This window comes from Seriola aureovittata, chromosome 15 (assembly GCF_021018895.1).
Source record: "Seriola aureovittata isolate HTS-2021-v1 ecotype China chromosome 15, ASM2101889v1, whole genome shotgun sequence".
Lineage (NCBI taxonomy): Eukaryota > Metazoa > Chordata > Actinopteri > Carangiformes > Carangidae > Seriola > Seriola aureovittata.
Genome location: NC_079378.1, coordinates 25564171 through 25582072, shown reverse-complemented (window position 1 = coordinate 25582072; position 17902 = coordinate 25564171). Strand labels below are relative to the sequence as shown.

Sequence of the window (17902 nt, the reverse complement as noted above, 5' to 3'; positions counted from 1 at the left end):
ACACATTAAATAACATATTTCTGAGGTTTAGGAAAATATTTAGGACATAGGAGGTTCAATGAGTCAATAACCCCTTATCCTCCCTCCATATTTTGCTCATTTGATCGATTATTATATTGATTTTTTTATTCTTAACCGTTAATGTTTTTTTAATAAATATATATGATATAATATGATTTGGAATAACTTCGTGGTCAAATGAGGTTGCGAGTGCTGGGTGAAGATGTTAGTTTTGATTTTTTTTTAAGCTGATAAAAAACACAAAGAAACAATCAAATCTCCTCCACTGAAGTTTAATTCAATGGAGCTTAGATTTTCCCGGGTGTTGTATCAGGGACAGACAGAGCTGGGAGCCAGTGTGGGAAACGCGCTATCTCCGTCCCCAGTGCACCAACACGGAGCGATACCATCTAGAAGAAACAGCCAATCAGCGGAGATTATAACCATCAGTGATCCTGGTCCTTTAGGACGGGATGAAGAATAATACTGAAGCACAACATTAATAATAAAAGCCTTGTGTTCATCCGTCCTCTTCACACTGATGATGATTTATCATCTGCACTGATGCGGTCCACAGGAATACTGGATTTATTCACATGATGTCATCACTGACCCTCGGTCAGTTCACTGATGATCCCACTAAGAAGTTATTATTATAATGAGAATGTTGGTTGTTATGTTTATTACAGTTTGTGAGAATAAAGTTGGCAAGTTTTGGAAGAAACCTTGTGATATCTTGAGCCTTTTATTTCAATTTTATAAAATTAATTGAAAAAAGTTATTTCTGATTGGTTGAGATATCTCTTTTGAATAAGCTGTTTTTGGAAAAGGAAAAACAAATTCTTCTGAATCAAAAGTTTAGACGTTGTAAAATACAGATTATGAGTCCAAATTAATTTTGCATCATGACACTAATTTACTACTAAATATTTTTATTTTTATCTTATCTTATTTTATTTTACATAATAGCCTTCATGCAGTGAGTGAAAGGAACCGTGGTCTTATAGGTTTTTCCTGAATCTGACGTCACAGCTTTCTTCACAGGCAATAGGCTGAGCTTTAAGAGGTGCGCTCATTTCCAACGTTTCCCTCAGACTGAGCTCAGAGAGCTGAGCGGACTCATGGCAGGGCTTTTAGACACCACTCAGGATATACTGAACAACACTGAGTTGTAATCTCACGGGTAGCTACCTCACCTTTAAACCTCGAATCGTCTTGATGGCCTCTGATCTCCAGTCGTTTTCATCCTGTTTCAGAAATGCTGCCTGACACTTTCTCTCCACATCTGAGCTTTAGTGTGGAGCTGTTGTCCACATGTGGATTGTTGTCCCGTGGAACAGAAGAGCTGCGTGTGACCTCACGGACGGTGATGTAATTACTGACATTAGTTTGGATACAGTGGATTTCCTGGATCATACCCAAGCAAGTGAAGACGGACACGTTGGAGAGAGACGCAGAGCGTGGGCAGGGAGACTCCAGACGATGCTGCAGTGTGCCAGCTGCGAGAAACCTATTCTGGATAGGTTCTTGCTCAAAGTTCTGGACAGACCGTGGCACATCAAATGTGTCCAGTGCTGCGAGTGCAAATGCAGTTTGACAGAGAAGTGTTTTTCACGGGAGGGGAGGCTCTATTGTAAGAATGACTTCTTTAGGTAAGAACCCGAGGCGCCCACCGTTTAGTATTTATATTTTATTAACAGAAGAAAATGCAACTGTGCCAAAATTATATTTTTATTGTCAATAAAAAAAGAATCGCTCCCTGACGCTGGATCCTTAAACACTGATGGAGCTTTACTCCGCGCGCTGACACATCTGAGGCCATGTGACTCTTTTTATTTTTCCTCTAGAAACACAAAAAGAAAAAAATGTGAAAATACATTATTTCCATTCATAAAGACACTAATGTATATTACATTATTTTATCACGTTCTATGCGTTTACATTTGACTTAATATAATTGTAATTTGATATGTGAGATGAGCTGCACAGTTAACAACTGTCCCCGGTGTCTTTGTGGGCCATTAGCCTGAGGAGACCTGAAGTCAGTGATGACTAGTCTTTTTGTTTAGAATTATAAAACCATCAGAAATTAACTTTGCTAACAACAAGTGTAAAACAGTAACATTACATTATGTAACACCTACAGTGAAACTTCCCTCTGACTGTTGCTCTGCCTCTTGAACAGGAGATTTGGGACCAAGTGTGGCGGCTGCGCTGAGGGGATTTTACCCAGTGATCTGGTCCGCAGAGCCAAGAGTAAAGTGTTTCACCTGAACTGTTTCACCTGTGTGATGTGTAACAAGCAGCTGTCCACGGGAGAGGAGCTGTACATCCTGGACGAGTTCAAGTTTGTCTGTAAAGATGATTATCAGAACAACAACGGCAAAGACACGATCCTCCTCTCGGGTGATTATCAGCCATCACTGCAGTCTTTAAATGTTTTTTTTTTCTTAAAAAAAGGTTATTTTTCTAAATCAAATTATTGATAAATGACATGTAAGGTGGGCATTGTTTTATTTTATTTTATTTTATTTTATTTTATTTTTATTTCTAATTCTATTTTTATTTCTATTTTTATTTTTATTTTTATTTTTATTTTTATTTTTATTTTTATTTTTATTTTTATTTTTATTTTTATTTCATTATCTTCAGTGACAGTGTTCCTGACATAAATGTGCTTCTGTGTTAATGAGTTACATTAAAACGTCTGAGTGGCAGACTGACATCCTGTAAATATGGATCCTATAATTACTAATACACAGCGCGTGTTATTGTCACGACAGTCACGACGTGCAGCGACCCAAGTCTGTCCCCGGACTCCCAGGACCCGCAGGACGACGGGAAGGACTCGGAGACGGGACATTTATCTGATAAAGACGTTTGCAACAACGAGAATGAGGAGCAGGGCGCCGTCGGGAAGCGGCGCGGGCCTCGGACCACGATAAAGGCCAAGCAGCTGGAGACCCTGAAAGCGGCTTTCGCAGCCACACCGAAACCCACCAGACACATCAGGGAGCAGCTGTCGCGGGAAACCGGCCTCAACATGAGAGTCATCCAGGTAACAAGCGACAGAGAAAACGAATGTATTTACTATGACCCCCCTCTGCATCCATTATCGGACAGTCAGCTGCGACTAAACAGGAAACAACGACACAAACAAAACAAAACAACACACACACATATATGTGTGTGTTTGTATTTATATTTATATTTATATTTATATAATAAAGTCAGCAGCTGAAGTGAAGCACAGAACACCAGAAGAAGCTTTTATGGACACCAATAATCACCAGTGGCTTTCGGCGTTTTTAGACTCCACGTCTTTCAGCCACCCTGAGGGAATTCATCCTTAATGCTCTTTCTTACTTTTCAAATGGCTTTGTTTTCCGCCTAATCTTTACTCCCCTCGCGCTCCTCCAGCTCTTAAAAGCAGGACTCACTCAGCACTGAGGTGCATGGACGTTTTTAAAAAGCTCCCTTCATGAAACCCACTCACGGACTAATTAATCATTTTCTACATCGAAATGCTTTAAAAGTGAAGAGTGTTTTAGAGTGTGTTACACATCAGTTCATGTTCCCAAAATTAGCTTCAATGTAACAAACTAAATCTTTTTCCAGTTCAACAGGATTTCTCACTTAGATATTATAAATTACAAACTTCAGTTTATTCTGTATAATATTCTATATTCTATTGTATAATATTTAAAGTGTCTGTTGTCATCAAATAGTCGGAAACAATTCAGTGTAAATATTCATGCAGCTCAGAAATGTTGCAGTGAAACTTGAACGGCGCTGGAGGACACCTGCTCGTCCTGTCTCACACCGGCCTGTCGTCTCTTTGTCCTGCAGGTGTGGTTCCAGAACCGCAGGTCTAAAGAGAGACGCATGAAGCAGCTGAGCGCGCTGAGCGCGCGAAGACACGTGTTCTTCCGCAGCCCGAGGAGGATGAGGGCGCTGGGGGAGAGGCTGGAACCAGGAGAGCTCGGACACTTCTCTTACTATGGAGGTGAGCTGCGTTCAGGGGATAAAGGATTGACGAGGTTCCTCAGTCCGTTGATGGTGATTTGATGTTAGAGTGAAATGTGCATCTTCAGGTGTTTTCACTAGAATTGATAGAGTCTTCTTGTATTGAGGTGTTTTCTGTTTCTGTTGATTTGACTACATATTAAAAAAAAATTAAATTCTATTCATGTTGTTTTTTTTCTCTTTAAATTAAATTCAGACATAGACCTCACACTAATCCAGACTCTTCCATGAACACAGATTATCCTGGTGAATACTACAGCTCAGGAGGGAATTACGAGTATTTCCAAGGCCCACCATCGTCCCAGGCCCAGACTCCAGCAGACCTGGGCTTTGTGCCCTCCTCTGTCCCTGCTGGCACCCCATTAGGAGCCATAGACCCCCACCACCCGGGCCACCACTGTCCTGGAGACGTGCAGTGCTTCTCTGACACAGTGTCTCATCATCCCGTGGACTCGCCCAGTCCTGAGCCCAGTGGACCGGGCTCAATGCACAGCATCTCCAGTGAGCTGTGTGGCCCCAGCACACCCTACACCACTGTGTCCCTCAGTGACAATGGATACACCAACCAGCTGTCACAGCCGTCCTCCGAACTGAGCGAAGGCACGGTCTGGTAATCCAGCTGAAACTGAACCACAAGGCACACTGGGATTTTGAAGGCAAATCAGTGCTTGTTATTTGTTTTTAAATGGACATTTATTTATTTATTTATTTATTTATTAACTAATTTATTTATCTATCTATCTATTTATTTATTTGCTTGCATTTCTGTTAAGCTCTATTTAACGATTTATAAATCTCTATATTTGTATGTCAGTATAATTGTTTATTGATTAGCTAATCAATAGATTGTGTTAAAAAGAAATCCGTGTGAATTTGACTCATTAATAGATTGATACTGCTGGACCACACTGATCAAGCAATAAACAAACACATTTATAGGCTGCAGAAAGTGTTTTTTTCTGCAACATTCAGTATTTGACATGAAATTTTAATGTGAAGATGTTTGACGGCATTTTCATCACATTTCAGTGTTTTACACACACACACACACACACACACACACACACACACACACACACACACACACACACACACACACACACACACAAACAGCCCCTCCCTCCACCTATGAGTTCACATGTAATAAAAGATTTTATCAGTCGATAACAGGTTATGATTGTGATGTTTAAGACGTTTGACCAAAAACCTCTCAGGACCGTGGAAGCATCGTTTTGGTCTGTTTTTATTTGCCAGTCCTTTAATTATTTGATTGTCAACACGTGTTTGCCTTCAAAAGGATATCTTTATAAATCTGAAAATTTTATATGTAACAGAAAATGATTTGACTTTAACATGACACGAGTCCAACCTTATATAGAGAATAATGGACACTTGTACAGAACAGTCAGTTGTTTACTCAAAGCTCCAGTATTCAGGGCTTCAAATGTCAGCTGTATAAAACCTCTTGGTTCACATTTAATGCAAACAGACCAAACTTTTATAGCTGTTTTCTTTATGTGGCTCACTGTGCTCGTTTGTATCATGTCCTCATTAAAAAAGAAAAAAAATACCAATAAACTGTTGCCAAATGAAAAGCACAGCATGAATGCTGCACCTTTAGTTGTGAGAAGCATCTGTTTCTTAAGTGTTCACTTCTTAATTCTCTGAGGATGTTTCTGAGGTCAGTTCTCCAAACACCCAAGACTGAAAGAGTTTGTTTTTCTTTATTCTTTATGTATCAAAATGTCAAATGATTTGACACTGATGGGCTCACATGCTGTCAGCAGCAGCAGCAGCAGCAGCATGTTTTCCCCGAGATAATACAAGACCGTTTCAGTTTATGTTTAGACCATTCACTGTATAATAAAACACATATTCAACATTGTTATTTGTTAATGGTTTTGGGATGTGTATATATCCTGTAAATGTATATGGACAGTGATTTATGAAAGCATCCTCTGACAGAGTTCAATGATAATGTGAGGATCTCCTGCAGGACACATGTATGTATTTGCAGAGCTGCTCTCTGTTCAACAGGGTTGAAGGTTTCATAAACACTTTGATCTCAAAGCTGAAAAAAACAGTGTCAGCAACTTCAAATGGCAAAACTCAGAAATATACAGAGACATGTTTATAATTAAACACACCTACATAACTGCATCACAATGATTGTGAACAACGACCGCCATGTACGATGATTTGAGATTATTTTCTCTGCTGTAGATTATTATTATAGATTATTAAAACACACCAATAGATATCTGCTTCACTTTCATCAGCTGTGAGCTGCAGCAGCTTGTCAGTGGTTGAAGTTCATCTTCCTTCATTCATGGAGTTTCACAGAAAACATTTGATCATTTATCATTTTTATCATTATCCCTGTATTTGTGTGTCCATGAGAACATGCTGTCTGACACACACACACACACACACACACACACACACACACACACACACTGAAACAATTAACAGTTAATTGATTACTTGATCAACAGAAAATGAATCATCAAATATTTTGCCATCTGATTGATCGTTGAACATTGAGGCTTTTTCTGACAATAATATCAAACTTTCTTTGGTTCTGTAGCTTTTCACATGTGAAGTTGTTGTTTTTATATCATAATAAACTAAATTTAAAAAACAACTAATTTGAAGAAATCACCTTGGGCTTTAGGAAACTGTGATGTTTTATGGACGTTTATTGACCAAATAGTTGATTGATTAATAGAGAAAATAATCAACAGATTGATACATATGATTAGTCCTAATGAAAATAATCAGTAATTGCAGCTCTAAACAAACCTAATGGTGGGGCTCTGATTACATAACATTATAACGACAACTTGTTGTTGTTGGATTTAGTGGATTGCGATTGGTGTCTCACTGAAGATACCTGAGAATTTCATACCTGAGAATCTCCATCATCGGTTGCTGTCATGTTATTCTTGTATGGACGAAGTGAAACTCTTCAGATCTTCACTCGACACAACCGACAGACAACATCACACTTTTTTTCAATGATGCTAAATTTTTTGCAGCATTAAGTATTTTCTGTTGTTACAGTCTGATGAATGAGCCTTTTCTCCAGAACTCTACAGCTGTAAACATCTGGACGTGGAGCTGACTTGTCCTCTTTCTGCAGCAGCATCTTCAGCTCGAGCTGCTTGTTACTGGCAGCGCTGGCTAATCTAGATGAGACATCTCTCCACCAATCAATAAACTTTTGCATCCAGGAGCAATTGATCGGCTTTCTTCTGATCACTTTGCAAATATTTGTGAGCTGTTGAGTTTATAAAGTGTCTGATGTCTGCTCTGTACTGTGAGGAAGGAACACGCTGTGCTACGAAAAGCTTGGACCCAAAAGTCATTTGTACCATGTGGCTTGAAATTTCTTCCTGTTTCCTTCTTTTCTCATTGAAATTAATTCACAATAATTTTCTCCAAGAGCAAACAATAACACACAAATTCTATTAGCACAAGAGACGTTTCAGAGACAGCTGTATAAAGTTGTGTAAACTCATCAATGCACATAATTTACTGTATAAGTGTGTGTGTGTGTGTGTGTGTGTTTATTCGTTCAAATAGTTTTGGTCTTTTGGAGAATCGTCCACCCACTGGGTGTCTTCTAGATCATTGAGGAAGCACGGCTGCAGGGACTCAAATAATCTGCTTGTCTAAGATGACAGTCACATGTTAAGGCGTCTCTGGTAATGGAAGAGAAGCAGCTGATGACAGAGTGAATATATTTTATAGTCAGGGAAAGGTGAGAGGAGCAACAGGACAAACAATGAATATCAAACCACTGAGGAGCAAATCAGACGTGTTTGGGGGAGGGGCAGGGCAGACAGGGGCAGCAACTATCATGGCTGAGACACTTTTCAGTGAAGACAACATGCTCCACAGTTCCTGTAAGACACCACATACTGACACACATATGACCTGACATTACAGGAAAAGACTCTCAGTCTCAAGCCCATTGATTCTTCCTGAAGACTTCATCTCTATAATGAACAAGTCACATGAGTATTTATGGACAGAAGACAGCCTCAAAACAATGTTGATGGTCATTAAGAAACAGGTGTTATAATGCAGCTATGATGATGACTAATGTGTTTTAATGGCCTTCAGACAGAACAGAGAACTGTGGCTCAGACTAAATTGATACAGAAACAAAACTTGTTTGTCAAATCGATCCATTGTTGGTTTTGGTCTTTTCATTTTTTAGATCAGACTTTTCCTTCACATAGTCAGACCCAGCTCTCTCTAAATAAAATCACTTTTTCCTGAGATAAGTTTGGACTTCCTTTTTACAGTTCAGTCAGGTGAAAAGCCTGACCTCACCAGCAGGTGGTTGAAGATTATTTATTTATACAAAAGAGGTTATTTCTGCTTCCACAGTTCTGTTTACTTTCTGTCACAGCCTGCTATGCCTCTGTCTCACTCTCCACTCTGCCACACCTCCTTATCAGCCTCACTGTCCTCACCTGTTGCCCCCGTCTGCACTCCATCTCCAATCAGGCCAGTATATATGCATCCCCGGTTCACTCGCGCTTTGCCAGATTGTTCTTAGTACCATGCAAGACTTTCCAGCGTTCATCTCCAGACTGACTTCCCTGTATCGACTCTGCTCGTCCCTGACCATCCTGCCTCGTCTCTGCCCCGGTAAACGCCTCAGCCTTCTGTCCCCGTCCATGAGTTCTGCGTGTGCGCTTCCTGGTCCCCGTCTGCCTGTCCCTGTGGCTGTTTTTTTCCCATTACAGTACAGTCTGGCCAGAAATGGACCCACGCTGGGTCCATTTCTGACCATCCCACACCCCTGATACGCCTCGAGAGAATTGAGGGCGTTCGCCAGCAACACTAGGCCATGATGTCCGCTGCCACCTCAGAAGCTAGACAGCCGGCTGAGGCTAATGGACAGGTGCTAGCAGCGTTAGTAGGGCAAATGCAGCAACTAACGACCTTCCTGAGACAGCCCGCTGCTCCCATGCCATCACCAGCTCAAATGGCACCAGAACCAGCTCCAAGTTCCCCTTTGCCCAGAGATGCCGGGTAGGAATCCCAGAGCACTATGATGGAGACCCAGACACTTGTGGCCCTTTCCTAACAAACTGTTCCTTGCTGTTCTCCCTTCAGCCCCGCGGCTTTGCTACTGAAGAGGCGAGGGTGGCCTTCACTATCAATCACCTGACGGGCAGGGCTCGTATGTGGGGCACTGCTGAGTGGGAGAGACAATGTCCAGCCTGCGCTTCTTTCCAGTTGTTCACCGGAGAGCTGTGCAAGGTGTTCGGACTGGGGGCTTTCAGCTCAGAGACTGCACGGGGGCTTATGGGTATGCAGCAAGGAGACCGGACGGTGGCCGACTTCTCTATCAACTTAAGGCCACCAAGGCCAGCCAGAGCAACTGGAATTTGGCAGCCCTCCGTGAAGCCTTCCTCCACAACCTGGCTGACGACATTAAGGACGGGCTGGTTTCCCATGACATTCATTCCACATTGGCCGGGGTGATCGAGCTGGCCATCCAGATCGATCTCCGTATCCAGGCCTGCAGACGAGAGAAGCATCAGGGGGTTCCTCTTCGCCCGTCGCGGGTCCGTTCCCAAGGGGGCTCCATCAATCCCTCATCCTCACCAGGGCAACAGAAGGGAGGGTCCGAGCCAATGCAGCCGGGCATTGGCTGCATGTACTGCGGGCAGGCAGGTCACTTTGTCTCCAAGTGCCAAGTAAAAGCCAAAGCTCACCAGTAATGGGGGATAATGGCCCGGCTCCCGCTTGGACCCTCGACGGCCACCATTTGGGCATAGTCACACACCAGACCATCCAGATTCCCATGATCCTGTCCGACAACCACCATGAGAACGTTCAGTTTCACATTCTGGACTCACAACCTTGGCTCCATCGGCACAACCCCCACATTGGCTGGGAGACAGGGACCATCCGAGAGTGGGGCACCTCCTGTCACCTGTCCTGCCTGAAGCAAGCTTCCTTGCCGCTTTATACTCCCAGCTCCAGGGCCCCACCTGACATCTCCGGGGTGCCCCCGGAATACCACGACTTCCGCCAGGTGTTCAGCAAAGCCAAGGCAACGTCTCTGCCTCCACATCGGCCCTATGACTGCGCCATCGATGTCCTGCCTGGCACATCACCACCCAAGGGTCGTCTGTACTCCCTGTCCGCCCCTGAAAGGAAGGCCATGGAGACCCATGAATCTGTGGCTGCAGGCATCATCCTCCCCTCTTTATCTCTAGCCAGGGCGGGCTTCCTTTTTGTTGAGAAGAAAGATAAGACTGAGACTGTGCATCGACTACCGGGGTTTGAACAACATCACCATAAAGAACCAGTACCCTTTGCCTCTTATCTCGTCAGCTTTTGAACTGCTTCAGGGGTCCTCGACCTTCGCAACGTCTACCATCTTGTTCGCATCAGGGAGGGGGATGAGTGGAAGACAGCGTTTAACACTCCCACGGGGCATTACGAATATCTCATAATGCTTTTCAGACTCACCAACACCCCTGCTGTCTTCCAAGCCCTGGTGAATGACGTGCTTAGGGACATGCTCAACCGCTTCGTCTTCGTCTACCTCGGTAATATCCTAATCTTCTCCAAGACCTGGGAGGAACGTATTCATCATGTCCAGTCAGTGCTCCAGTGTCTCCTCGAGAACTCCCTGTTTGTTAAAGGCAAGAAGTGTGAGTTCCATGCTTCATCTGTCTCCTTCCTGGGGTACCTCGTAGCACAAGGCAGTGTGCAGATGGAACCGGCAGATGGAACTGGCAAAGGTCTCCACCGTCACCTCCTGGCCTATTCCTGACTCCGGTAAAAAACTGCAGCGCTTCCTGGGGTTCGCCAATTTCTACTGCCGCTTCATCCATGACTACAGCTCTGTGGCCGCCCCTCTCACCGCCCACACTTCCTCCAAAGTGCCCTTCCAGTGGACTTCTGCTGCCGACGAGGCCTTCCAGACCCTCAAGTCCAGGTTCACCTCGGCGCCCATCGTCCAGATGCCTGATTCTGAGCGCCAGTTCATGGTGGAGGTGGACGCCTCCAATATAGGGGTGGGAGCCGTTCTGTCCCACAGATCTGTCACCGACCAGAAGCTCCACCCCTGTGCCTTCTCTCTGCACCTGTCACCGGCCGAGAGCAACTACGACATCGGGAACAGAGAATTGTTGGCGGTGAAGATAGCTCTGGAGGAGTGGCGGCATTGGCTGGAGGGCGCCAAGGAACCCTTCCTGGTTTGGACTGACCACAAGAACTTGGAATACATCCAAACAGCCAAGAGATTGAACTCCCGCCAGGCCCGCTGGTCCTTAGTCTTCACTCGGTTCAACTTCACCCTCTCCTACCATCCAAGGTCACGCAACGTCAAACCTGATGCCCTGTCCCGGCAGTTCCAGAAGGGGAAGGATTCTGCTGAGGGGTCTGCCACCATCCTTCCTTCTCCCTGTGTCATTGCCACCCCGACCTGGGATATAGAGGAGAGAGTGAGACTCGCCACCGAGGGTCAATCTGGTCCCAGCACCTGCCCGCTTAACTGCCTGTACGTCCCGCAAGCCCTGAGGTCGGAGGTGCTGCAATGGGCCCACACCTCCAAACTTTCCTGCCATCTGGGTTCCCAGTGAACTCAAGATGTCCTCCTCCAACGCTTCTGGTGGCCCACCCTGAAGGAGGACACTCGCGATTTTGTCAAGGCCTGCTCTGTCTGCAACCAGCATAAACCCTCCCATTAGGCTCCGGCAGGACTCCTTCAGCCTCTCCCAGTCCCACATTGCCCATGGTCACACGTGTCCTTGGACTTTTTCACGGGTCATCCTCACTGTGGTCGACCGTTTCAGCAAAATGGCCCACTTTGTGCCCCTGCCCAAGTTGCCGTCAGCCAAAGAGACTGCCCAGCTCGTCCTGCTCCACATCTTCCATCTGCATGGTCTCCCTGTAAATGTGGTGTCTGACCTGGGGGCACCAGTTCTCCTCGGTTTTTTGGAGGGAGTTTTGCAGCCCAATGGGAGCCACTGCCAGTCTCTCCTTCAGGTTCCATCCCCAGTCTAACGGGCAGACTGAGAGGAAGAACCAGGAGATGGAGACGGCCTTTCGCTGCATGGTCGCCCAGAATCCGTCCTCCTGGTCACAGCAGTTTCTATGGGTGGAGCACGCCCACAACTTCCTCACCAGCTCCACTACGGGCCTCTCCCCCTTCTAGGGTGCCTACGGCTACCAGCCCCCGCTCTTCCTGGCCTTGGAGAAGGAGGTTTCCTGTCCATCTGTCTAAGCCTTCATCTGCCACTGGCGCCGAACCTGGGTCCTGGCACGCACTGCCCTCCAAAGCTCCTTGAGTCGCTACACTACTTCAGCCAACCGGTGACAATCTCCTGCTCCAGTCTACCAGGTTGGCCAGAAGGTGTGGCTCTCCATCCGGGACCTACCTCTCTGGGTGGAATCCAAGAAACTGGCTCCCGGGTTCATCGGCCCATTCCCCATCCAGAGGCTTCCGCGCACCATGCGTGTCCAAAGTGAAGCGGGTCCACAAAAGCCCTCTGTCGCCAGCAGCCCCGCCTCCTCTTCCTCCTTGCCTCATCGATGGGGGACCATTTTTTTTTCGGTTCTGCGCCTGGTCCGTTCCCGTCGTCATGGAAGGGGGCTCCAGTACCTGGTCGATTGGGAGGGCTATGGTCCGGAGGAGAGGTCCTGGATTCTTGCTTGCCACATCGTGGCGAGCAGGCATCATGGCCTTCAGACAGGACAGAGAACTGTGGCTCAGACTAAATTGATACAGGAACAAAACTCGGTTTTGGTCTTTTCGTTTTTTGGATCAGACTTTTCCTTCACTTAGTCAGACCCAGCTCTCTCTAAATAAAATCACTTTTTCCTGAGATAAGTTTGGACTTCCTTTTTACAGTTCAGTCAGGTGCAAAGCCTGACCTCACCAGCAGGTGGTTGAAGATTATTTATACAAAAGGGGTTATTTTTGCTTCCACAGTTCTGTTTACTTTCTGTCACAGCCTACTATGCCTCTGTCTCACTCTCCACTCTGCCACACCTCCTCACTGTCCTCACCTGTTGCCCCCATCTGCACTCCATCTCCAATCAGGCCAGTATATATGCATCCCCGGTTCAGTCGCGCTTTGCCAGATTGTTCTTAGTACCATGCAAGACTTTCCAGCGCTCATCTCCAGACTGACTTCCCTGTATCGACTCTGCTCGTCCGTGACCATCCTGCCTCGTCTCTGCCCCGGTAAACGCCTCAGCCTTCTGTCCCCGACCACGAGTTCTGCCTGTGCGCTTCCTGGTCCCCGTCTGCCTGTCCCTGTGGCTGTTTGGTGTCCTCCAGCTCCGACGTCGCAACGCGAGTGCTTCCCTGCTGGTTTCCCGATCCTTCGTCTGACTCCGATTACCCGTCTGCCTGCTCCTTCCTGGTTAATCAGTCCCGCTGACTGCACACCTGGTTCCGATCCTCTTGCATCCTCGGCCATGTCTCCAGCCTGCTCCCTAACGGTACCGTTGCCTTCCCACCAACTCGTCCCTGTGTGTGTGAGCCTCTCCAACCCGCTCCACTCACATGCTCCGCAACACGGCATCTCCAGCCCCGGTCCCGGCCCCCTTCCTCTATCCCCAGTACTGTGTGCAATATCTCTGCTGGTGCATTATTAAAAGTCACACCCCGTTACACTTTCAAAGCTACATTGGTAATAATAATATAATAATACATATAATAACACAACATTGGTATCTACTGCCTGCTAATACGTATACGGCATCTTGTTTATTTACTAAACTATATAAACCACATATGAACAACGACTGTTTTATTGCACAACTAAAGTTCCCACGACAATTTGAGTCTTGATTTCTGTCAGACCAAACAACACGAGGTACAACTGCACAAAGCTAATCGTTTCACTGTGAAGTGAAAATGACAGAAGAGGGACTCAACTTCTCACAGAGAAGAAGAAGCAGAGATAGAACTGTATTCATCAATTACATCTTTATATTCTGTCATTATAAAACTTGGTCTGTTAACGTTACAAATTGTTCTTAATGTTGAAACATTTATTTTCCATATTTCAGAGAAGGACTCTCTCTCTGACTAGAACCTGTTTTCACTATTTCTGCTACTATCTAATTTAATAGTATTATAATATCTAATCTACTGTATCTGCACATTGTTTTTCTGTCGCTGTTGGTCAGTGTGATAAAGAGTCAATGTGATTTCACTTATTAAAATTTTTAGTCGTCACTTACCTGTCCACCTAGTTGTGTTAAAGGTGCATGGAAGTGTGATGGTACAGGAATGGGGATTAGATATATCACATACAGCAATATTACACATATTATTTAAACAACATCAAAGATAAAGATGCAGAGCTACACAATTGAATTTTAAACAGGATATTAATATAAATATTAATGTTTTACACTTTGCCACATTCTCAGAGTCTATGAAGCCTCTTTGTTTAAATGTTCCTTCTCTGTTGGGAGATAATGTCATGCTGTTAATCAGCTTAATCCCTGTTTATCTGAACAAAATGCCTTGATTAAGAGAGAGATTTGCAAGTCAAACAGGAAGAGAGCAAATCAATTGAAATCTACCTGACAGTGATTATGGCGAGTGTTGGATAAACCATGTGCAATAAAGGTTATTTTTGCTGTGAGGAATGACGTGTGCACTTAGTTTTACTAAAAATAATTGAACTGTTTCCTTAAGTATGTACGCAGAAATATTCTCTCTGAGGCTCAACCCACGTGTTGGTGGAGATCAGTGTCCAGGAAATTCCAGGAAATATACAGTTTGGTCAAACAAATGAAGAGACAGTGTCAGGGTTAGGGTTACAGATGGACACACAGTGTAACAGCCTGACACTGGAGCTGGTTCACAGCTGGTTCACAGCTGGTTCGATCCCTGCAGCAGCTTCTCTTTGTTGTTCCTCTCAAAATGAAGCACTGTTCTCAGGTAGAGTCGCCACAAGGAGAAAAACACTTATGGACTTTGCAGTTGAATGAAAAAATGATGATGAGTTAAACAGTCCACACTGGAAAATACTTTATTGTAATTTGAGGTTGAACTCCTTCATAATCTCAGTGAAATCTAAATCTAATGAATCTAAATCTTGTTGGAACTCAGATTTGGTATTTGACATGTTCTGGCTGCTTTCTCCTTTTATTCACAGTCTGGCCCAATTCGCTAATTTGAGTCTTTCTTCACTCTTTGCTGGAGGCTTGGTAAGTCCACTTTCTGCATGAAAATCATTCACACATACAATTTTATAATCAATGCCCACAGTAATAGGATTCCTCTGGCCATGGGCAATTAATACAGTTTTTCCCTTTTTTTTTTTTCTCCTCGCGCTGATCTCAAAGCTACGAGACATTGGCTTCTCCTCATTTACATATTTATTGCATTGGACTCAAATCTGGCGAGTGATTGATGTGGAGCCTGCCTCCTGAATTTTTAGCGGCCCATTATTATGAAAGGGGGGGTGGGGGTGGGGCTGCAGCATGTCTGTGTACTTTTGATTAAAGTTGAAGAGGACAGAATCATAAGAGTTCCCCACCTACTTTCTTCTCCTGCAGAGCTTAATCTGTGAGGCCAAGTGCTGCGGAGATTTCAGCATGTTATAGATATTGACACGTCGTTTTCGCACAAAAGCCGAGGCAGATATGCTTGTTAAGATTTTAATCTGGTTTCATTTGCTGTTAATTCTTAGTGAGTGTGATGAGTACACTGGAGTTATTCTAGGATCTACATGTACCTTGGCAAAGCTCTGTTTGTAATCCAGGAGACAGTATCGGTCCACAGCTGGAAGATAACAGCTGCCAGTTTTGATCATGATGACCTGATAAGTGATTATGATTCTAGCAGCATCACTCCCGATCCATGGAATCAACTATTAATGATCTTTCTTATGACAAAACATCATTTTGCTTCAAATAACAAAAGGACCCAAAAAAACAACATGCAAAACAGAAATCTTCAGAAATATCACGTCATATTTTGTCATGAAGAGATTTTCTGTCCTTGATTTGTTTTACACAAATATTCCTTCACATTTTCCACACTGAATTCCTCCAAATCACATGTGGTAATTTTAGTCAGAGCAACAAGACAAAGAAACGTCACGCTGAAGGCTGATGCTTCTCGTAAACATGCTCATCAGTCCTAAATGTTGGACACCGACGCTGTTCGATGACACTATGCTGTTATAGCACAGCGATTCCCCTAGTCGGTTGCCTTTGTCCTTCACAACCAGAGGACACTGGTCACGAATCCAGCCGATCCACAGGCTCCACGAGAAGCAGTAAACCAACAGTTCCAGAGGGAGTTGGCTTTAAACGCTCCACTGCTGTCCCTGTAATGCATGCATTTTAATGTGGGCCACTGCTGGACTGATGTTTGCATTCAGCTAAACTCTTTCAGTCAGCAACTCTGTGCGAGCCATAACTCACAGTGAGTACACTGTGTGTATGCAGCAGACTGTGTTTCAGTGTAGTCTTGAAGTCATCAGTCAGTCAGTCACGATGCTACAACACACAGCCCTCCCTGCTAGTATGCTAACACTTACTAATTAGCAGTAAACACAAGTGCAGCTCAGGCAGTGAATGTTGTTCGTTTTCAGGTATGAAACTTTGACCTGATCGTGATGTAAGATTAAAGGTCAAAGTTATGATGCTTCATCTGGGGACCATGCTTCACATCAATCATCCAACGTTGTTGAGATGAAGAAAAAGACCATAACTGTCAATCCGGACCAAAGTGTTGGGCCAACGACTGACCTAACTCACACTTTACTCAAAGACACAGTAACAGCTGACAGCGACTCCTTGCTGGCCGGACCGGCCCGCTCCTCCAGAACGCCATGTGGACCTGCTCCTATAATTTCCATACCAGTCAATGACCTATAGTAATAACTGTGATGTATGACCAGAGATGTGACACCTTGGTTGCTGACCTTTCCCACAATCCCACACTGAGCAACCTTCCCCACCAGGCCCCACCTCTCCCCTTCCTCCACCAGCTCTATTTATGGGGCCTCCATCCTCCCTCGTCCCCCTCGTTCTTGCATCTTGTCGTTGGCTTGATGTACGTGGCTCGCCACACTCCAGTGGCTCTATGAATGTTAATGTGGGGACGGGGGGAGGGATGAGAGGGGAGGGAGGAGTGGCTGTGTGATGCAGGGAGCACATTCACCTGGTCTGCAATGCACAGCTAAAAGGAGCTTTGTGTACATTATTATTCATGGTAGCTGAGCTATGTTTCCCTTGTGTTAATATCTGACACTAATTTACAGTGGAGTGCATGAGCAGCAGGATTAGGACAAATAGTGAGCTAGTTACTGTGCTCTCAGCTCCAGCATCATATTGATTTAGTCTTGGAGATGAACAACAGACGGCACAATGATGAGGAGCTCCACGGATCTCTTTGTTCAAACCATAAAAACAATGTTTTTGTTTGTGAAGATGAAAACATTTTGTGGGCGATGAGCTTGTAACGTCAGACCTCCGTCTTGTTCTGATGCCGTCTTTGTCTCCTGTCTGCAGCAGGTTTCTCTTCCTGTGATTTATCCCTCCTCTCTGGTGTTCGGTTAGTCCTCAGCAGTGTTTACCAAGCTCTGGCAGAATGGAAATGTGTGCATTATGTGGCGATAATCACAGGGTGCAGTAATCTTTGACCCTTGTGGCACATTTCAAACGTGGATGGGAGATTAAGCCTCTCATGCAGCTGGCTGACAGGCTGCCTTCGTGCCCCTGGAGAGATTCACTGCCTGACTATAACTCAAATACAGATCCAAGATACAACACATCATTTACTTTCAGTTTCATCTATTGATGAAAATTGCTTTTCAGAAGTTTGTTTTGCCCTTTAAAATTTAGGCCAATCAGACAGAAT

General features: G+C 44.7%; 1 protein-coding gene across 1 annotated transcript; it reads left to right on the top strand.

The window, feature by feature from the left end:
• Positions 1–1101: 1101 nt before the first annotated feature.
• Positions 1102–6514, top strand: LOC130182099 (LIM/homeobox protein Lhx1-like). The gene is made up of 5 exons (XM_056396695.1): positions 1102–1652; positions 2186–2406; positions 2784–3058; positions 3850–4006; positions 4264–6514. Exons 1-5 carry the CDS (start codon positions 1315–1317, stop codon positions 4638–4640), a joined length of 1368 nt encoding a protein of 455 aa, XP_056252670.1. The 5' UTR covers positions 1102–1314; the 3' UTR covers positions 4641–6514.
• The last annotated feature ends 11388 nt before the right edge of the window (positions 6515–17902 follow it).